Genomic DNA, 23,803 nt, shown 5'->3' with positions numbered 1-23,803 from the left:
GGCTGCAAGGCCCTTATAGGGGAACGTCCTTACAATTTTGCAAAAATCTGTTCCTTTTGAAAGCCTCGGAAAAAGAGGGGCCAGAGTCAATTCAAGTTGAACTTAGCGGCGAGGTTCTGGCGCCTGAAACGACGCTGATTAATTCGGGCATTTTTGCGAGAGATTGCGCGGGAGTGCAGTGAAGCCAGCTAACAAGCGTAGACCAGCGCCTGCAGCTACATTACACAAATGAGTGAGTGATACACATGTGTCTATATAATAGGAGCTGAGAACGGGGGCTGTCTGCATGGCACGGAAGGAAAACTGAATAGGACACATGTGGCACCGTGTGGACGTGAATTAAAACGTCTAGAAGGCAGATGAACGTACTGAAGACCCTGCGCTTAAAAGCTGAGCTTGAGCTTTTTCCAGGGACTGATTTGACACGACATTAACAGCGATGCAATCGGCGGTGACAGAAAGGTGACAAACGCTTTGCTGCACATGAGAAGCGAAACCCTTGATTCCGTAGCGCGAGGCTTTGTCAAAGTTACAGAAAGACTCTTTTTCCTTCGTTGGCTTTTTTCATCAACAACAGCTGCACATCCCGTCAGAGCGAGCATTCATGTGCGCCACATATCTTAATTCTGAATAGATCTTTTTTTCCCAAACTGCTTATTACTATTTAAATGAGCCCCGTGTGCTTTTAAAAATAAAACACTTTTTCCCGAAGACCTGCGGAAGTCTTTGTCATTTTATTTTTCATTTAACGTGCCAAACGCTCACTCAGACGTTCAAATCGCATCTCGGGAAATTGGATTTTGGTCCCTTTGAGGTCAACCTATGCATATTTCTCACGATCTTCATCTAAATGCATACGTATGATGTGGGTCATATTAAATGCAGAGAAAAGTGAGGGCTGACGCACTCTCCGGAGCGCTGCTACATGTCAAGAGGACCCTGTCAGTGTGGGCTCTGTTCACAACTGGTTTCTTGAGTGACCCGATCACAAGAGGGCAGCTCGTCGAGTGGCCACTTCAGCGGACCTCATCAGCTCCGTGCTCCGCATGCACATAAACAACTACATCACCTGGTGCACAGTAGAACGCTGTTCAAACGGCTGCGGTCCCCAGTGGATTTCTGGCAATACCACAGTTTTAGAAACAAAAAATTCTCAAGGGAGCTGCACAAAGCTCTCATTATAGCTCCACCGGCAGCATCCATACGCACGGAAAGTTAATGACAGGGAGATATCTCAGGGGGACAAAGGAACGTGGCCAAGCAGCCGGACCACCTCCAGATGTGGTCTGCTATTGTGTTCACACCATTCCCCTGAGCTGTTCTCTCTCATCAGCACTGTTTTCTTCCACCTAAACAGTACACACAGCTTTCACATGATTAATGAGCATACATATCAGCCACAACATTAAAACCACTGACAGCAGAAGTAAATAACATTGACCATCTTGTTAAAATGCTCTGCTAGGAAACTTTTGGACCTGGCATTCATGTGGATGTTACTTAGACATGTACACCCTACCTAGACCAGACCAGGCACCCCCACCCCATAGCAATGACACTCTTTGATGGCAGCAGCCATCCCCAGCAGGATGCAGCCTGACACAGACACACACACAAAAACGCTTTAGGAACAACTCAAAAAACAACAGCACAAGGTGTTGACCTGGCCTCCAAATTCACTAGATCCCAAACTGATCAAGTATCTGTGGGATGATCCACAGAGACCCCTCCCCTCAACCCATAGGACCCAAAGGCCCCCACTAACAACATTCTGTTGCCAGACACCACAGGACACCCTCAGAAGGCCCATGTCCATTCTCTGATGAGTCACAACTGTTTTGGAGGCACAAGGGAGACCTCCACAATATTAGGAAGGTGGTCATAATGTTATGTCTGATGTATGTCCAGTGTATGGCTAAATAACAGAAACACTTTAGCACCACAAACTACATCCTCCAAAATCATTATACAGTTGAATTGTCACTTTTCTGATGCTGTTTTAACATAAACTAAACTTCAGAACAGTCATGAAGGAGGATTTAGTGCACAACTGTTATATTACAGTGCATTCGTTTTCACTAGTGTACCTAATGAACTGGCAAGTGAGTGTTTCCTTTTTCTCGTTTTGGTGAAGTGCATGATTTTAGTCACAATATTCCATGTACACGTGCAACAGAAGTGTTCTGGCAGTATGTGGCAAAGCTCAGTATTTCACCCATGTCAGTGCGATAAGAAGCACTACAAAGACAAACAGGGCACTGACACTGAATAAATCATCACTCGTCACTACAGTAAGTGTTCAGCTGATCTGACACGTGATGGAAGTTGAGCTGGCACAGGTGCAACGTGAAGGCCATCTTAAATGATGCTGTTGTGTCCAGAGATGTGCCCAGCTGTGATTCAGAGTGATATCTGAGTTAGACCAATGGAGCAGAGTTTAGCAGTTAGGAGTCAGGGGCCAAACAGCCAGTGAAGCACTGACCTCTTGTGGCAAGACCTGCACATTGCATGATGGAGGTAAATCTTTCAGTTTGTCTGGTAAAAATGTTTAGATGCTTTCACCTGCCTCAGTAAAATATCCCTGATTATGTGAAGACAAACTTTCTTATCAAATGAGCTTTCAGGCAGATGCACTTATCTGAGTTTGAGATATGTGATGCAGAAGATATCAGGTGGTTCTCCTTGATTCGCCACCGGAAGGTAGATATGATCTAAATCTTCTTAATAAACTCAAACACTAGCTTTAGGCTCTCCATCCCCGTGGCGCCTCACCAATTTCACTCTGAAGGGAACATGAATGTAAATCAATTACAGAGATGCAGTACCTGTTCTGTGCACCGGCCTTCCTCGCTTCCCCGAGGGACTGAAATCAATGAGGCAAAATGGAGCGTTCAGCAGTCTCACGGCGTCGCACTCGATGGACCTTGACGGCTCTGAAGATTAATGAGGGGAGATTCTACTGAACAAGCAAGCTGACTCCAGAAACACGCATGTCCGTGTTCCCAGCAGATGTTAACAGGACTCTGATCACAGGCTTTGAATTCTAATATGCATGCGCACCAGCCACCTTATTAGGTACACCTTGATAGCACCAGGTTGGACGGCCTTTTGTCTTCACAGCTGCCTTAATTCTTTGCTCCTGCTGGAAGCAGCCATCAGAGGATGGGTACACTGACTGGAGTCATAAAGGCATGATAATGGTCAGTAATAGTTCTTAAGTAGGCCGTGGCATTTAAATGATACTCAGTTGTTACTCAAAGGGGTCCCAATTGTGCCAAAATCACATCCCCCACACCATTACACCACCACCAGCAGTCTGAACCTTTGATACAAATCAGGATGGATCCATACTTTCATGTTGTTTATGGCAAATCATCAGACCAATCTTCTAGTATCTAATTTTGTAAATTGCAGTTTCCTGTTCTTAGCTGACAGGAGTGGCACTCGTGGTTTCTGCTGCTAGCCCATTTTCTTCAAGGTTTACTGTGAGGTCAGAGATGCTCTTCTGTGTACCGTGGTCGTAACAAATGGTTACTTGAGTTAATGTTGCCTTTCTATCAGCTAGAGCCAGTCTGGACATTCTCTTCTGACCTCTGGCATCAATAAAGCATTTTGGCTGCTGCTCAGTGGACATGTTTCTTTTTCTAAACCATTGGCTGTAAAGTCTAGAGACGGCTATGTGAGAGTTTTTGAAACAGACCTAAAACGTTCAAAGTCCTTTAAATCCCCTTTCTTCTCAGTTCTGATGTGTTTTGACCACGTCTACATGCCTCAAAGCACAGAGTTGCTGCCTTGTGACTGGCTAATTGGATAGTTCCATTACCAAACAGTTAAACAGATGTACCTATTAAAGTGGCGAATGAGTCCATCAGACAAAACATAAAGCAGTCAAACATGTAAAGTCACAATACTTGTATTTTTTTTTTTATTGAAATATAATCGACCCCTGAGGCTAGATTAAAAAGGCCACAGCTTGTTTGTGCCTCGTCTAGCTCCTCAGTCTGACACAGCCAGTTAGAACACAACAGACCTGCCATGAAAATAAAAACACACATTACACACAACTCCAAATGTTCTTTTTTAGTTTTTTTTTTTTTTTTTTTACCTTTGTTGTCGTTTGTAATCCAAACTCAAAAGTTTACACGGCCCTTCACATACCGACAAAGATTCAGGAAGTACACAAATCAATTACATAACTTTAATTTAAAAAAAGAAAAAAACAAAATGCTACCTCTTGAAAGAAAAGTGCTCCATGTAGCTCACATATGATCCAGGGTCATATAATTGTCTTCACTTTCAGCATTTGGTCTGAGTTATTTGTATCAGCCACGGTGATTAATCCAGGGAAGGTGGTTTTCAAACTGTATTTTGGATCTAAAACCAAGAAGTCAAACAGGGGACACCTGGCTGGTACACACACACTCATTTGATTTTTCTTTCTTTTTTTTTGCTGAGAGTTAGAAGACTGATATCTGTCTATACAGTAAATATGAAGCCATCAGCCAGGAAGGAAATGAGGAAACATCGTTCCTGGCTTCTCTTTGTCTTGACCCTGACGTCCTCACCTGTGAGGCCATCTACATGAGCTCCAGTAAAGCAGAGGTCCTTATACTTTTGTTTTATTTATTTATTTTTTTATAGCTCAATTCTGTTTCTTCATCTTGGTCCACAACATCAGGGACTCAAAGGCAAAAAGCCACCGACCCATTAAAATTCCCCCCCTAAAATAAAAAACAAAACAAAAATCTTTTTTTTCTTTTTTTTTTTTTTCTATTTTTGTCCAGGTCTGGGACACACTGAGGTAACATAGACAGTAATAAATTATTCAGTTGCTTAAAAAACACTTTGCAAGAATCAATTCATATCAATAATACAAAATGGTATCAAACATACATGATGCGACGTTTTCATCAAACACATTCAGTATTTTTTTTTTTCCTCACAATCCAGAGTCTGTTGCTTCGTTGCAATTGATCAGTATTTTAGAGTCCTTCTCTGGAAACTCCATGTGAAGTCCCTCAACCGGTAGATGTAGGTTAACACTGATATTCTACGTCCATGCTGAGGTGAGTTTGTATGCCATTCAATAAATGAGAGGTTTCACACGCAGCCTTCTTGATTCTGAGTAATATTTCCGTAAATACCCTTTGAATGATTGAATCCAAACCTATTTACTCGGCTACAATCATCACCAAGGCAACAGGCATACACAGGCACACGGGGTTATGACACTAATCAGATGTTCTCTTGCTTGTTATTCCTTTTTTACATTCAGATATTTTTTTCTTCTTTTTTTTTCTTTTTTTATTCCGTGCCTTTCATTTCACTTGCAGATTCGAAAAGAAAAACAACATGCCAATAGGAAAGTCAGAAATCGTATTAAAAGTGCAAAAATGTATTCCTTCAAGAGTCGGTGTTCGTCCGGACGAGAAAGCCGTCCACCGAAACTTTAGTGAGTTAACAGTACGAGCCATTTCGCAGGTTATTAAATTGTACATTCCTCCACCTCGCGACCACAAACACGGATGCGATTGAATGTGTTGCTGCTTGGAGTGTGTGGTTTTCCTACAACTATGATGGTGATGTGTAGCTAACATGGCTTTAAGCCCGTGAGGAGCGTCGGTCGGGATGCGGACGTATTCCCAGGGCTACAGTATTTCCCTCTGTCTTTCATCTTATGTCTTAGTCCTGAATTCAGTGGTGCACTCAGCGTTGTCAGACCTGGTGGTTTCACACACAAATAGGCAGGTTTGAATTTTATTTTGTGGGTCAAAACATTTGAGCTGGGTTGGGATTGTTTTGGTGGATTTTCGAATTACTTTTTAATCTGAAACAAAACCAAAACGCATGTACTCATTTGGTAGATGTAGAGAAGCACTCTGCAGGCTGATCAGTGGACTACATGAGCAGTATGGCTGCTGCAGTTTGTTTCTGTATTATTTTTATGCTTCAATCATTCCTTTTTATTGTAGGCTGCACTAGCATAAGTAATCTGGGTGGTAAAAGTACCAAACCAAATATCAAACTAATGCTTTGGTTGTTTTTTTTGTGTTGTTTTTATTTATTTTTTTGACAGATTTTATGCTGGAAACCATCAGCTGTCATCTGGCAACATTGGGTGCACTCTGAAAAGATTGAAATAAAGTGACATCACATTATTTTGGTTAGTGGCCAGTGCAAATCAGCTTCTCCAGCCTGTTTCAGCTCTGAAACACAAAGCATCCCTCATCTCTTGTCGTCTTTTGTAAAAACAGCATTGAGTTTGTTTCCATAGCCATCTATAATTAGATTTTCTTATATATCACAAATATACCTTTTCTATATTTTTTGTTACAAAAACAACATGGAAAGTAAAATTTTAAGACGCGTGTTAATTTGTTAAGAAGGGAAAAATATATATATGTGTGTATAGTATATCAGGACTATTGTTCATACAGTACTGATCAAGGATTGCACTCGACACACCACTGACAATGACTGAAGAGGCAACCAAGTCGACAATAACTACTCTCAAATACTCAAAGACGAAAAGTGGCTTTTGTGTACTGTATGTGTCCATGTGGGGAAATTAACCTTTGAAAGAGTGTCTGTAAACAACAGGTCAGTGTTGGTATAAACCCTGTCACATTTAAATCGAAGTATAACCACCGACTAATTGTCTTTACAATTACAACGTCTAAACACTTATTCACCGAGCTGATGTGGCCAAAGCATCCACCTGTCAATCCACATGACACATTTACTCGTCACGTTCTTTTTCACTCGCTAAGACACGACTTCCCATCCTCCCCGACCAGAGCGTCACATGACCAGAGGGTACACGCTGTACTCACAGAACTTCACTCATCGACAACACTACACGACATCTACGGTCACCACCAAAATCACTGTCACCACCCGCATCCACCCACTGTGCTCCTGTGATGAACACACAGAGGCCCCTCCACGGATCAAACAGCTGCTTCTCTTCCACAAACTGTAGGAGTGTGAGGGTAGAATAGCAATGAATAGCAGGTTGTTGGGGTCCATACACTGTGAGGCACCATGTTGAGCCTTTTCCTTCCCTTTCTCAAGCGCCAGTATCAAGGTGATTGTGATTTCTATCCTCTTCCCTTGAGTTTGTACTCTTGTGCCACATTTGATATCAAATTCAAAAATTACACTTGATTGAGAAACAGTTAGGAGACTATGTAGCTGAGGGCTGAATACAGACGGGGATCATAAAGCGAGGGGAGAGGACACAGCGCTCAGTCCAAGGCATCGAGAGCGGCTGAGGGGACGCCAGTCCAACGTTTCGTTTCACCCTCAGGATCCATCGAGCCATCTCATCAACCAATCCCCCCTCCCCCCACCTCCCTTTTGTGCTCCAGTAGTTAACCACTGCTGGGGAGTTCCCTGACATCCAAAGCTATGTTGATGCACGTGCGGGTGTGTGTGTGGTATGTATAATGCAGAGGACGAGGGAGGTCACAATATGGCGCAGTGAAACCTGTGGGAGCCCGTGGAACGCTCGGCTCTCCATTTCATCTTCTTTTTCTTCTTCTGGTTTCGCTCTGGAACTTGTTGTCTGCGGGCGGTGACAGAGAAAAAACATGGCTAAGACAGAAAAACAGCTCAACTTGTCTGATATAAAGCAATATAATGGCTAGTGTCTGCTAAGGTCTGTTAAATGAAGGCATTTTCTTGCCAAGATCTGCTTGACTAGTGAACATTAAGTTAAAGCAAGCAGCTGGTTAGCTTAGCATAAACACCTGAAACACAGGGAAACAATTAGCCTGTTTCTGAAACAAAATGTCAAGCAACCGAACAAATGTCTTTCAAAAACGACAGCATCCCATTACTGTTATTGTGTGGTTCGCCAGTTTTGGACCATGTATTTTATGTCTTGTGATCTTACATCTGTACATGATATCTGTATATCCTGTAGTCATGCTGTTTTTAGTGTTTACACTGAGCACCTTACCGATTGGAAACAAAACCTTGTTGCACTGTACAACTGTGTGTGTTGTGTTTATTGTGTTCATTTGTGAATGTTCTAAGTTCTCTCTCGACAGAATAGATTTTTCTTTTCAAAAACTAAAATTAGGACTAGTTTGATATGAGAAAAGATTATTAATTAAAAATGCAGAACTAATTAATATAATGTGTCATCTCTTACAGATTTTACTATAATTATTTTATAGGTTGATAGCGCAAGAGTCCAGAGATGACAGAGACTGACTGGCTTTGACCACAAGAGGGCAATGTTGACTAACAAATCTGCTCTTTTCAGTTTTCTTCCACAATGAAAGAACTGTTTCCTCAGGAGTCAGCTACAGATGCACAATGAGACCTTCTTACGCTGGCGCAAATCTTACAAACGGATATGAAAACACACGAATCCTCCACTGGTGTGTATTTAAATCCAAATGCTAAACACTAAACATGGCAACTTGTTGCCTATTGGCCCTTGCAACAAGACTTAAGACAGGATGTGACCACATAGAAAACATGTACATAAACCAAATTCTTCCGAAATTACACGACAGGAAATAGCTGTGGGATTTTTCTGTCCCTTTCCACTCCTCCTAAAAAACACTTTCACTGCCTTCACATACCAGCATTACACTCTCAGAGTCACACTAATCTCTGAAAAAGTCAAATGTGCACTGTAAGAAGGGTGAAAAGGAAATTACCACTGAGTTTACACAGTTGTGATACGTGTAATAGTTGAATTTTAGCTTTTATGCAATTATCCTAAAGGCTTGCCACTACTCTCCTCCACAGATTAACAGCTTTTACTGAATCTGTGTCTGTTTATAATTCACACAGAGATCTCAAGGTCTTTAGAGAATGAAAATAAATGAACCTGCAGTTACCTTATAACACGGACCAGCTCATGAAAGGCTTTGTCCACATTCATTGGAGGATCCTTGGCACTGGTTTCAATATAGGTTATCTGAAGAAAGAAGGTTCAAAACTGAAATCTGAGCAATGTAGTGGAGCATTGGAATGTACTGTATAGTGAGACATAATAGAATTAGTATTCACCCAAAGAGATGCTTCACAGTGGAGAAAGTATAAGGGATCAAAAGATCTAGGCTAATAAGAGTTACGGAAAGGACAATCAACTTTATTCTAGTTAGTGTGTGTTTTACATGTGTGTTAAAACAGTTTAAGTCCTCTCCTTGGAGCTAGAGGACAGTGTATGTGTGTAGCAGAGTGAGTTTAATCCTCCAGGACCAAATTCATTCAACACCACACAAACTCAGCAACTCTGAGCCCTCCCGCTGGGCCTGAATGATGAGCTTAATTAATTACGATTAACGTGTATGTATTTATAAGAACTATTTGATATCTACTGCCATTGACAGACTTGATATTCTTTTAGATTTGCATGGTTTCAGATGCTGGACAGTGTTCTCTCATCTTATAGAAATGGTGTAGTTTGTATGGAAATGATATGCTTTGGAGATTAGGATAAACACAGTTTTCTGTCTTCATTTCTTCAGTCGTGCTTCTACCGTGTCGATGGTTACACTGTGTTCTCTGAATACGTATCATCAAAGTGTTCTTGAGATTAAGCTATGAATAATTTAAGTAGTCTATCTGTGGAAACCAAATTAAACTTCTAACATCCTCTGACTTTGGACAGAATTATTTCAGATGCAAGGACGCAACTCTGTGGCCTTTTCCTACCACTGCATACAGTCTCTTTATTGAACACAAACATGTACAAACCAGATGGTTTAATTTTATTTCTATCAGTATGCTGCACATAAACAGGTGTGGAAGTAAATGTTTTGCTACTTACATTATGTTTTGCAGCCATCTCTTGACCCTGGTCTGATGTGACCTTTCTCAGATGCACCAAGTCCACTTTGTTTGCAACCAGCACCATGGGGAAGGCCTCCCTGGGATTACACGAACACATACACATTTATTTATTTTATTTATTTTTTTATTTTTTTTAAGTCTAAAGACTATGATAAAAGTGTACCAGCCTTTTGACCGGTGTACATATTCTAACTGAATACAGGCAGTCTGTGGCAATACCATATTAAAGCTGTCTCAGTTGTTCAAGCACACTATATAACTACCACACATTTAGTTTAAAGAGGCATCCTGTGCTACAGAAATTGCATGCAAGGTGTGAGATTTCTGCAACACTAAAATCAAATGGAAGAATGAGCTAGAGTTGATAACTACCAAATAGAGACAGATGGTGACTTGCTCAGTCCTAGTTTCTGTTTTTGTTTCATATCAGATTCAGTTTTATTTTCTGTTGTCAGTCACTGTCTGTGGACAGATGCATCTCTTCTCTCCTGTCATGGATTCACAACGTAACAAACTGCTCTGAGGTCCTGCCAACTGTCTGCAGCTTTAGAAAAATCTCATCCAATCTTATCCTAAATGATGCGATAAACTTACTGCTTAATGCAAACTGAATCAGGCCTGCTGAGACAGCAAGGCTCAAACTGAGCTGACAGGGACGTGCGAACTTTAATCCTAAAAAGACTTAAGTTTGAATGTGTGTATTTGTGTATTGTATTTGTTGTTAAAAGGGACATGCACATATGGGACCAAACCATAACAGATGTCAACATGAAGGAGCTGCCTGAATTCTGCTTTTCTGACGTGACGGACAGCCAAATAAACTAAATTGTGATCCAAACATGCTGCAACATGGCAACAAGCAGCAGTCAGACCTGCTGTTTTACCATAATGTAAATGTCTACTACATCTGACAGGGCTACTTCCTCTTTCGATAACTTTGCCTTGCTATATTTACCATAGTTGTGCAGACACTGATTGTCAGTCCAGTTGCTGAGTGTATCAGACATTTTGGTGCAGTCATCCATGGACTCATCAACTTAAACTGTGCTCCCATGTTACCTTTGTGAGTGTAATGGTTTCATAACCAATAAATGCAAATTTAAAAAACTAAAGTAAAAAAAATAAAAATAGAGGGCAATCTAAGAAGAGTTAAAAAATATCTTTCCAACACAACATAATAACAATTCTACTTTACTGATCTTTCATGGTGGAATACTTCGTTTGAATTTAATCCATCTACTCATACACGTACATAGCATGGTAAGCACACTTGGTGCAGTGCTCAGGAAGTGTTCTGGGGGTCAGGTACGTGCTCAAGATACCTCAACCATGGACGTGGAGAAGATTCAAACTAGTTACCTTACTTACAGTCTCAAATCGGCATCTCTAACCACCGTGCCACTGCTGACCAGTTGTTCTTCAAAAGACCAAATGAACTGTAATTCAGTGATTTATCAGCATGTCCTCACATACAGAGACACACTTCGTCATCCCACACACACACACAGCCTGTAAATTATGCCATAAGTCAGGAGAGCAGTCCTATAGAGACCCAACCACCAAGCAGGGATCATGGCGCTTCGATTATTTATTCAAGTACTGTGTTATAACATGACACTGCTACCCGACTCTGAATCATATTCATACCTAAATATGTTATTTTATTACACAAAATATGTTTTTAATGTAAGTGTTTTTTCTTGGGTCAAATGTGTGTGTTGTGCTCTGTCGCACTGCTTCATCCTACCTGTCTTTGACCCGTAGTATGAGTTGATGGAATCGGTCGACGTGTTCAAAGCTGGCCTTGTCTGTAACTGAGAAGACGATGAGGAAGCCGTCTCCTGTCCTCATGTACTGCTCCCTCATTGCGCTGAACTCCTCCTGGCCGGCTGTGTCCAGCACTGGGTAGATGTAGGAACACAAATACATTACCACACAGTGCTCCGGCCTCATTTACCCAATTTCTTAATAAACAATAACAAGCATCCACATAATATACAGGATGTGCTGAACGTAAGCTTTGAGCACGTTGCACTGTCCATCTTAAAACAGACTTCTTAGTAAGCTCTTTAGTGGCAGTAACTAAAGGCATAGCGTGTCTCTAAGAGTCTGCAGGAAATTAATTTTGTCATCTGCCCAATTCCGTGTGCACATGGACATCTTTGCTGAAGTCCATCTGCAGCCCAAAATTTGTGACCAGAGCGTACGTGCTGTGAGCAGACCAGCTGAACATGCTCCATAAAAACAACTTATTTGGGCTGTACACTGTGTGATGAAATTTGCCGTTATCTATACCGTTATGATTTATCATCAAAAGAGACACACAGATAGCATTAAACTCAAAGAAACCATTTCAAATTCTGTGCAGGGTCTCCCCACTGTGCTAGCAACAAGAAAATAGCAAACTGTGGACATACATGGGAGACAGCCCTGTGTGCTTTCTGCCCTTGGAGCAATGTCCCTCACAACAAAACAATAATAACTTGTCTGTGTAGCTGACATCTGTTTATGGTAGTGTATGGATATGTCCACATTCAAAGTTCAACAAAGAATCCAAAAAATTGCCTTAAACAGCCTTTTTAGCGGGAAAAAAAAAAAAAATCATTTCGAATAACTGAATCATCTACACAGTTACAAGCCTATTAAAACCGATTAAAGCCTTGATCATTAGATTTTGTCCAATATTTAATATTAATAATAGTTTTACTCATCAAATGAATCAATGCAAAAACAATTCAAACAAATAATATCAAAATAAGCTGATGCAGTGAATTTCGGTCACATTTTCATTATTCTGCTATCAAAGTGTCAGAATCATCAGGAGCAGTCAGACTCACTTCTCTATTCAGAATATTAGTGTTTCAACAGATACAAAGAAAATGAAGTTTATGACTGCAGTGCTGTTACTCTTCTGTCATGCACCCACAAAAGCCCGCCCAAACAATCTGATTGACCTGTCAGATCTTTGTCAGAACATGAACAGTTCCCAACTGAGCGATACCACACCAACTTCACGTGACTAAAAGTTTGCAGATGGGGAAGTTGGTCTGGCTTCACCGCTGGCGATCACCTCCACCATTGCACTTTCCTCAGAGTAAGACACTTGTAGATCCAGGACACTGTAGTGCAGTGACCTTAATATAAGTGCCACTGTCGAGCCTTGGCTACTCTTATGTAAGAACTGTCACAAAAAAACTGGAATGAATAAAAGCCAAACATTTGGAGAAATACATATTCCCATAAACTATTATGTTAATGTGTTTTAAGATGGGTCATATGTTTCCAACATAAACTGAAGACTTTCCAGGCAAAAGGATACAATTATGGAGTTATCCACAATCTCTCCCACAAGCAATAACCACACGTGTCATTTGTTCTGTTATTCCACAGTCAGCTCACAGTACAAAACCGTTACCATAGGAAGGCAGTTACAATTAAATCAATCAATAAATAAATAAATACTACAACAAATATTACCTTATTGGAGGCCAATTATAACTGAAACCAAAAGGAAATCTGAAAAAAGATTAGCATGGAATGATGGATTATTTCCTGGCTGTGGTCTGGTTCATGATTTCCTACTCACCATCCAGTATGGCCCACTGTCCATCTATTTCAGTGTGTTTAAGATAGGAGTCCTCGATCGTGGGATCATAGTCTGGCACAAAGATCTTCTGGAAAAACTGGATGGTGAGGGCGCTCTTCCCAACACCACCATCCCCCACCACCACCAGCTTGTATGTTGGCAGGTTGTCACTTGGCACAGCGCTGGTCGCCATGGCTACCTCGACAGCGGCGGTAAAGGTTGGGAAGCAGGCTGGTGGGTGGCTGATGAGACACACCTGGCTGCAATGGAGGACAAAGAAAGAGAAAAACAAAAAGGGGATTGACAACAAAAAAAGGGAAGAAGGAAGAAACAGACAAAGAGAGAGAGAGAGAGAGAGAGAGAGAGAGAGAGAACAAGGGAGAGAGGTGTTAAGGTTTTTTTTTTTTTGTTGCAGCTGCTTTTTCATCACCATGGAGACAACACACAGCTAGGAGCTACATCAAAGTAGAAAGATGGGGGGAAAAAAATGGTAAAACTAGAGAAAAAGAGGCCAAATGACAAAGTTCAGCAGCATTGGAGTCAGCCTATTTTCACAGTAATTTAGATCCAAAGCTGCACCCGCTGGAGAAAGTCAACAAGCTGAGTGACAGCTGTTCATGACTGGATAATATGACAAAAGCCTGTGAAAGTGAAACATTGACTTTTTATTCCTACACAGCAGTTGTTTTTCCATTTGCTTTTATTATAGTGTCTTAGAGCCAACAGCTAGCAGCCCCAATACAGGAACTCTGCCTTATTGAGCTGAGCAAGAACGTCAGATAGTCATTATTTTGCATCTGGCCTTCAATGTTAATATGTGTGGTGGACCTCAGCATGCAATATACGAGAGGTAATCACAGTAACCTGCTATCAAGACATGTTGCGAAACAAAAAAATGGTTTAATTTGTAACAAAGCAGGAGATTACTACACTCATCAACACTATCATAGGTATTATAAAACCAAACCGTGATGCAATAAAGTGGTCTAAGAGTGAAAGCAGCGCAGGCATCTAAAGAGGAAGCATTGTGTTTGAAGGTTAGCTATATTCATCCTTTAGCGCTTCAGTGGCTTCAGTGTTAAGTTGATCTAGTTTGGAGTTATGTTTCACTGCCATGTTCCCGTTTCTTTCAGACAGATGCAGAACCAGCTTTATTATTTTCTGAACCACCCTCCTACACTCGGATTGTCGCTGTATGTGTTGTCTTTCAGATACTTACAATCTGTAAGAACTGCCTTGTAAAACTTAAGCCGACAACAAACATCTCGTTGTGGTGAAAACAGCTTGAGTTGCCACATCTTCAAGTTAGCCTGCAATGAATACAGTGCTTAGATGTATGGAAAAAATGCTTTAGTGACGCATATTTGCTTCCTCTCTTTAAACATTTCAACTGCTGAAACTCCTGTTCTGCTTGCTGGGAATTTGGCCTTTTGCCACTTTATGGCTTTCTCACACTGTGCTGAGAGTCAGAATCGCAAAACTTGATCCACCAAGATATAAGAAACATTTTTTTTTTCCTATGTTGCAGTGTTTTAAATTTAAGGAGTGAAAGAAGCCACAAACTGGTTGGATAATGTTTCTGTATTTGGCCAAGAAGCGGAGACCAGACTAATAACATCTTCTCTTACAACCACAGAACCAGCAGAGAAATATGATGGCCAACTGTAGTATGTAATTATGGCTTTTTTCAAAACAAAAATAAACGTCTTGCTACGACATAAGAGGGTTATGGGAAGATAATCTACAGTGAAGTCAAGGCTCAGTATGGTGAAAGAATAACCCCACCACAAGGGAAGAGCTGGTACAGTACTCTGTCTTAAATATAATACACTAATACATTTTACGGTTCACTAAAAGCTGTGAGCTTCAATATCTGACATGTAATCTCATGCTGTTATGGCACAGCTTACACCACAGCTAGTCACAAAGCTATAGGAGCTACAAAAAGAACGAGACATGGGAGGAGAGAAGGGAGGAGAGGGTGAGAGAACTCTAAAACACAAGAGTGATGCAGGGGCATATGAGGACAAAGTTGATAGAAATGTTACAATGTGGCGTTGAGTCACTACAGACGCCGCTATTTCATAGACTGCTTCCTGTTTTTTCAGTCCATTTTTTATTTCTGCTGAAACAGTTCGCTTTCCAGACGTACAATTCACACAAGTTTAACATCATCATTAGAGAGCGAAGAGCAGCGACTTCATCGGCAAACAAGTGATCCCTGCACACTACCTCATGTGATTACATCAAACAGCGAACCGGTTAAGACTCAACTCAGTCCAATCAATAACAGCCATAATCAGCACATGTTAAGTGGTGATGTGTATCACCACCTACAGTTAGCCTAGTTATGATTCATCATAGCTTCATGGGTTAAGTTCAAACTCTGGTGGCAAAGTTTATGAGTGGGTCCCTGACTTGTTCATGAGTATTGTGAGCGGTAAAGCAGTGGATCTTAAAGTGGAAACCTCTGCACTGAGGAAATACTGTATATTTCAGAATTAGAATCATCTTTATTTTTGCCGTATGTGCACACATTGCTCTCAGTTGACCTAAAATATTGTGTGTAAATGTGAGCAACAGTGATGTATACACATAAATATATATACACGTGTATATATATTTAAGCGTGTGCTTGTGTGTGTGTGTGTGTGTATATATATATAAATATACACACACACACACACACACACACACAAGCACACGCACACACACACACATTGATATATAAGTATATATGAATGTGCAAATGGCATAATTTACAGAGAGACGTTTTTGTGCGCATACATGGATTTGCAATAAGCTATAATAAATTTGCATGACACTGGAATTCAACTGTAATACAAATATGAGTATAATAATATTTCACCAGTAAGTACGTTTTTATATAAACTACACTGAGTGACGACAACAACAACAATAAAAGATTAGTTGGAGGTTTTCTGCTTTAGAAAATGTGTGTATTATTGTTAGAATGTGCAACGTATACTGAACAGGTTAAAGCATGCGTGCCTTGTTATCTACTGTACAGCCTTAAAGCTGGAAGGAAATTCTAAAATAAACCATTCTACTCCACTGAAGCATCAAACCTTCAGATTTATAGTTTTCATTAAATTGCAGGAACAGTTAAAAGCGGACAAAAAAGTCACACATTGACTTAGTACTTAGCATAACGCCCCCTCCAGTCACCCACCCACGCACCCATTCCTCCTTCATCCACCAGGAAACAGCTGTCAGCTGGCTAAGGTCCATCCTTTCCTGCCCAGTACAATGAAGGGAAGGAAGATGTTTCCTTCCTTTCCAAAGCCAACCAGCCAATCAGTCAGTCAGAAGTCGTCAGCCAGTAAGGTTGAGAAAAGAATTTCTCAACCAAATTCCTGACATTATAAAGCCTCATTTAGGTGGCTGGCTGTTCCAAAATCATCACTAAATATGTGTCTATACCACTACACTATTTCAAAAGAAATGCTTCAACACCAAATTCCGGGACTGTGTAGAAAAAACCACAACAGCTAGAAAAGCTAAATGAAATCACAGTGTTGCCACCTATCGTGGTTTTCACACCCACCATGCATGGGGTGGCTTAGTTAAAGTCAAGTCAGGTCACAACCTTGAGGGTGTGTCAGGATTTTCCTCTATGAGTCTATTTGGTGGGCTGTTCTCTGAAACGGCACTCATCACCACAACGCAAACTGTGTTTGGCTGCTATGTACTGAAAAACAGTGCTGAAAATAGAAGGCAACAAACTGAGACCAGACTTTAGACAGACCAGACTTTTACCTTCACTCTTGATGAAATGATTGCTGTACTGCAAACCAAGCTGAACCGAAAGAAAAGAGCTGTCCTGTTCTTTGGGCCTTTAATTTCTCCTAGAAAATGGCCTAAAAATACTAATATGGGCAGATTAGAGCACAGCTTTAACTTTCATCAGAGAAAGCTTGATTGTAAATCCTCAAAGTTACAACAGCATACATTAAGTTCAAAACACATTGGAGTTACATCAGAACAAATATATGTAGCTGGCAGACGTTTTGCATGTGTAAAGCATGTATATTATTATGTAACACATCTAAAGTTAATTTAATTTCTTTCAACAGCTATAGGACCAAAGAAAGAGACTTTCCAGTCATGCGTTCTCTAAATTCATTATGGCTCTACTTATACGGGAATTTACACATAAAATAGGTAAAACTGGTGTGTTTTGAACCTTATATTTTGTCTTCACAGTGCACCCATAAAGCCTCTCTTGAGAAGTGGCGAGCTGCTGCTCGGAAAAGGATAAAGGGATTTCCCTCTTCACGTGGGAACAAAGCAGCAACATAACTCACATAGCAACAGTAAGGAGGAACACAGTGGTGCACACCCTCGCCTGCACTGTACACTGAGGCTGAGTTCAAAATGTGTTAAAGCTTTAAAATGTTACAATGTTGTCAAAATGGGTCAAATTCAATACATGAATATTTCTATGAGAGCAACAAGTTTGGAAATATTATCCAAACTATTATTATAGTAAGAAATTTGCCATACATTTTCATATCATTATTTCACTACGCTTAAAAATGTGACAAATTATATTTATACAAAATTTTCAATCTCCAGGATACAACTTCCATAAAGTGTGTGGTAAGATGCAATCAAGAGACAACCTCTGTGACCTAAAAATGAAATAAACACCAAGTGCCAAAAACTGCACTTTCACCAATGGCCACTTGAGACCAACTCCAAAAGTCGATCCCCATTGTCCTCCATGCTTTCAGCCTAATACAAAAAAATAAAAGTCTATACAACCGATTTCCTCAGTCATCACAACTATACATTAAATAAGTCACCAGATCAAATAATATCAAGGCTTAAATCTGAAACCCTGTTCTTTAGGAATCCTATGGCTCATGTCATGGAGAGTTCATCCATGGACACCATCAGTGAGTCACTGTTTTATTGTATGGAGTTGTTTCCTTCTGGAGCCTGCACTTCAAAGGGATGATTATTTAAGCAGCAGTTTGCCATGTCTCAAAACTAATTTCTCCAAGTAAGTTCTGTGTAAATGTCTGAAAGAGAAATTGACAAGAAACTATTTAATGATGTAATGTGGCCATCTCCAGTCTCAAAGAACAGTCTGTTAATGCCCATGTAGCTATAGACTGCATCCGCACACAATTCACACACATTTCACAAGTGTACTGTAAGTGTTGGACATGTCCTTCTCTGACCTATGCATTCATTCACTCCGATCATTTTGCTCTCTTTCACTGGCTGTTTGGGAATGTGAACCCCTGCCAGGCATGGGGAACTCGGAGTGAGCGATTACTGTGAACAACAAATGTCCACAGTCATTTAGGAGAAAGGAAGAAATGCAGTGAGGAGGGAAGATAGTATTTTTCTGAAAGCTTAAGGTCCGATACATAGCATTGCTGGAATTACACTACCTATTATGTCAAATAATAAAGCATTTATTCAAAGTTGGACCTACAAACACTACTTGATCTGTGGTTCTAAATGTATTTATATAGTACATGCTGTGTAACACATTGCTGACCACAGGCAGTTGTGGCCAAACATGAAAAATTAAACAGAAATTAAGAGTGGCTATTAGTCAGTTCACACAAAATGGGCTTGTTGGCCTTTCTGCTATGACCAGGCAATACTTCTGTATAATCGTCAGGGTTGGCTGATAAATAGGGACTGGTGTTGGAAGTTAGCTTTGGCTAGACACACATATACAGTACACTGGATATTGCTTCTGCAACTGTCAGTGTGTTTGCAAAGTTTTACCCTTACATATAAACAAACTAAATTAATCGGTTTAAAAAATAAACTTTGATTACTGGCTTTAGATTCATTTGTATCATGATGAAATTATCATTTTGTTATGAACTCTATGTTATGTTGGCTACTGCTTTCAAGAAACGTCTAAACAAATACCTTTCCCTGCTTCTAAATACGTCTTGATGCACTTTGAATGTGTCTGAAACCATCCATTTATGTAATCTGGACATATTGTTTGTTGTCCTATGACAAAATATGTACATACAATAATAGTTAACTTGCTGTCAATAATGCTAACCTTTCAGTCCTGTTTTGGTTGTGGTTTAACACTACACCTTACAGGATCCTGAGGACAGAAAAATAAAATAAAAATACTAATGTCATTTTAATAAAGTAGTCAAACAATAACTGGCCTTCTTCAATTATTCTGTGAGCGACAGTGATCTGATTTTATGCTGTGAGCAGCATGAGTCTGGGAACAGCAGGACAGAGTGAAAGGTGTTGGTACCTTTTTGAGAAGTCAGAGGTGTGCAGCTCTTCATCTGACAGCTCACTGTAGCTACTAATCATTGCTCCATTACTCCCTGCAATATTTCAAACTGATCTGCCGAAAACTGTTTTGTTTTGTGGACACATTTTTGACAAAATGACAAAACACTGTTTGTGTTGGACTGCTTCATAATTAGGGCTGGGGGGGCTGGAGCTTATCCCAGCTGTCATCGGGCGAGAGGCGGAGTACACCCTGGACAGGACGCCAGTCTATCACAGGGCTAAGACAGGGAGACAGACAACCATTCACACTCACATTCACACCTACGGCCAATTTAGAATCACCAATTGCTGTGAGGCATCAGTGCTAACCACCACACCACTGCGCCGCCCCTCATAGTAACGTATTTTACTAAAATATCAATCAATCAATTCAATTTTATTTTAAATTTGAACATGTACACACTTTAGACCTAATTCTTAAAAAAGGTGTTGTTTAGTATATTCTGTCATTAATCATCATGCATGGTGTTGAGTAATGGTTTAACTTCAGTGGCTTGCTCTGATTGTTATTGGAAATGCACCTGCATTATTTATCTGCTAAAGGCTGCTTACAGCAAGGGAAACATTAATAAAAATCTACGTGGTGTGAGCTAATGAGAATTTGCAAATGCACTGTAGAGCAGAATTGCTATGCTAGTTACTGGCGCTAGAGAATCTTTGTTGACCTCTTGTGTGAAACACAACACATAACGATGCAAATATGACTCCAAGACACAGACAAAGAATCTCATAAAACTCACAGATAATAGACAACTCCATGTTATTAATGTTAATCCACATTATTGCACCTTATTAATCCTTCCTATGTACATAATATATATTTACTTCTGTCTCTATTTCTTGTACATTTGTTCATATGCTAATTTTGTACATTTTTACTTATGCAATTTTATTTTACTAGATTTTTTATTTGTATTTTATTTTGTTAGATTTTTATTTTTATTTTTTTAACTTGTGGTTCTCAAGAGTGTTTTCTATGTGCAACTGAGCTACTGTGACCAAGCAATTTCCCTTGTGGATGAATAAAGTCTGTCTAAGTCTAAGTCCAAATTCCAGTGCTGATGCCTCTACTTCTTGAGGTCAGAAAGTCTGCAAATATTCTCTGTTGAGGTGGCTCTGCTACTGTGGGAGACCACTTAAATTTTACTTTTTAGTGTCCTCAGGTCTCTGTTTAAAGAAGTCTTACACCTCTGATGACTGAGACTGGACTTTTTTCCAGATAAAGGCTTTTTTTTTCAAACATGACTAGTATCTTGAACTAGTATTTTTGGCATCACTGATGACCATGCAGCCCTAGTCACACTTAAAGTCAACTTCTTCTGTCAGTTAATTGGATTTCGAGTGAAGCTGCAGCAATAGCAAATGTTCAGATGCATTAGCAACAATCTGTGAATCCATCGGTTATCATCTGATCCACAGACAGATATCTGAGTATAAAGCCTACATTAGCAGTAACTCAATAAAACAGTGTTCCCAGGAATTTTACAGACATTTGGTTAACAACGTTAAAATAGATATACTGCAATACTTTCAAGGGTGGGCCATTGGCTCAGTCACCACTGACAGACATTTATATAAATGAGATTTCCACTACACTTCGATCCAAATGACTGAGTGAGTCCCAAAGCAGCAGCCAGTTTTTTTAGTTTTTTTTTTTTAATGCTACGCGCTATTATTCAGACACTTCGACAAATAAACTAAAATAACACAGTGGCTATCAAAAGAAAAGAACCTCAGCTGCACAGTGGTAATACTTACTTTGCATTATAGAGTTGAATATCAGCCCTATAATACAATACAAGACATTGCATGTGATTTTTCACTTTTGTACCTGAGAAGTTCAGAAGATTTCTTGCCTCGAATCAGCATGAGAGTTTAATCTAATTCCATTTATCATTCATTCATTCATTCATCTTCTGTACCGGTCGCGGGGGTCTGCTGGAGCCTATCCCAGCTGTCATCGGGCGAGAGGTGGGGTACACCCTAGACAGGTCGCCAGTCTATTGCAGGGCCAACACAGAGACAGACAACCATTCACACTCACATTCACACCTATGGCCAATTTAGAATCACCAATGAACCTAACCGGCATGTCTTTGGATGGTGGGAGGAAGCCGGAGTACCCGGAGAGAACCCACGCAGACACAGGGAGAACATGCAAACTCCACACAGAAAGGCCCAGTCGGCACATGGATTCAAACCCGGGACCTTCTCGCTGTGAGGCATCGGTGCTAACCACCTGGCCACTGTGCCGCCCTAATTCCATTTATATTTGTCCAAATTTTCTAAATAACTACAGCTGCTTCTTTCGGGTGAAGAGGCTTTCTTTTCCACACTCTGGGCCGACCTGTAGTCACGCTGTGAAGTGTCACCTAGGTGAGACGCCATACGTGCATGGCTCCAGCCTGGAATCGTTCGTCTAATAAATACCAGCTGTACAACATGTGTAACAGATCACAGACTGAAGAACAACACGCAGAGAATACCAGTCATCAAAACACGATTGAAATTGGCTGAAAGGTCAAAACTGAGCTCTAGTAAAACTGTCACACAGCAATCAGAAGTCAGCTAACAACATCCTCATCACCATCAGCAGCAGCAGCAGCAGCAGGGCTTGGCATGTCTGGGAAGTTAGGATAGGAAGATAAAGAGGGATCTGTCTCCAGACAGCCAAACGATCTGATGATTTCACTTTGCTATTAATAGTGATTGGGTTTCTCTGCGAGTGTGTGCGGGTCCGTCTTTCTGCAGACTGACTGGTGCTTCTGAATGATCTCATCCTATGATTTGATACATGAAGAATCTCTCTGTTCTCCTCCGTCCAGCGGTTCAATGTGCACATTTCTTCTCCAGAGCCGGACGCCCCAGTGTGGCGTGTGTACACAGCTGTTGAAAATACCGTGGTGAAATACAAAGGTCTGTGAGCTTTACTGATTCTGACAGACCAGAAAAAGGCTAATGCTGTGTTTTTATTTCGTTAACACGGGGGGGGATTTCTGACACACACACACAGACACAGAGCCGAGGCCCGTCTATTAGTGTCTGTGTGGAGACCGACAGTAGCCGCCCCTCAAATAGCGGATTTGGGTTGCTTCATCTTTCTCTTCAAGTTTGCAGCAGAAATAAGGAAATTCCGCAAACGTCAGTGCGTTTAATTAAAACTAGCTGACCCTCCTTGACAGTCCACGGCGCTGTCACAGGTCGAACAGTAATGTGCCGACTGTTAGCTAGCTTACAGTAAGTTGTTGATGCTGGTTAATGTTTTTACATTAACGATGGGTTTAGCCCGCTCTGTGCCCGAATACCGCATTCACGACCTCCCCAGTCTCAACAGCAAAGCCACTTACCGATACGAGCTTCTCTGCCGGGAGCACAAAGAGACGTCCTCACGCCGACATATTCCTCCTCATCTCCCTCTTTCCCGACTTCAAACCACCGCCGCCCTTTCGCCACAGACGGGAGTGCGCTGCCCACATCTGCGAAACAATACGTTGAGTAGCTAATCTTTGTATTGCAACAGCTGATGCTATAAATAGACAAGCCCCAAAGGGGTGAGCGTCGTTTTCTTTCGTCAAGACGTGAAGCGACTGAATGTTGGTTTTCGGTGTGATGCGATATCGACATCCAAGATGAATTCGAAAGTAAAGTGTTATTTTTTTCTTATTGTGCGGTTTTCGCGTACAGATGTTGAAATGTGACGAAGCACCGACAGAGTTCCCCTTTTTTAAGAGGAATGGTTTCTTCCCCTGTGTGGCGACCTCTTTAAAGGGATAGTCCTGTCAAATTAGCTTCTGCTAATTTCAGGGGAGTCAAATGGATTAATTAGTGGAGGACAGAAAACTGATGAGGATGGTGGCTGTGTTTTTGTCTGGAACATTGAATCGTTCTCATCCCACATATGATTAAGTTTTGTACATTTAGCACACCCCTAAAAGTTTTAATCAAACAATCATGTGCCATTAATACAAGGATTCAAGTCAAAGTGTTTATTGTCATATTCACATTAAAGAAACATGTTTTCCTGTACAGTGTAATCTTCCTTTGCTGTCCGCAATGCATGCCAAAAAATATAAAGTATAACAG

The 23,803-nt window shown here is 40.7% G+C and overlaps 1 protein-coding gene across 1 annotated transcript; it reads right to left on the bottom strand.

Moving 5' to 3' along the window:
• Window positions 1-4,667: 4,667 nt before the first annotated feature.
• On the bottom strand, window positions 4,668-23,741 carry mrasa (muscle RAS oncogene homolog a). Its single transcript, XM_084544835.1, has 6 exons — window positions 23,068-23,741; window positions 13,403-13,662; window positions 11,564-11,717; window positions 9,794-9,893; window positions 8,859-8,938; window positions 4,668-7,567 (listed from the first exon to the last, which is right to left on the bottom strand). Exons 2-6 carry the CDS (start codon window positions 13,593-13,595, stop codon window positions 7,468-7,470), a joined length of 627 nt encoding a protein of 208 aa, XP_084400961.1. The 5' UTR covers window positions 13,596-13,662; window positions 23,068-23,741; the 3' UTR covers window positions 4,668-7,467.
• Window positions 23,742-23,803: the final 62 nt, after the last annotated feature.

This window comes from Chelon labrosus (assembly GCF_963514085.1).
Source record: "Chelon labrosus genome assembly, chromosome: 5".
Classification (NCBI taxonomy): Eukaryota; Metazoa; Chordata; class Actinopteri; order Mugiliformes; family Mugilidae; genus Chelon; species Chelon labrosus.
The sequence above is the reverse complement of the archived record's forward strand: the minus strand, read 5'-3'. Positions and strand labels throughout refer to the sequence as shown.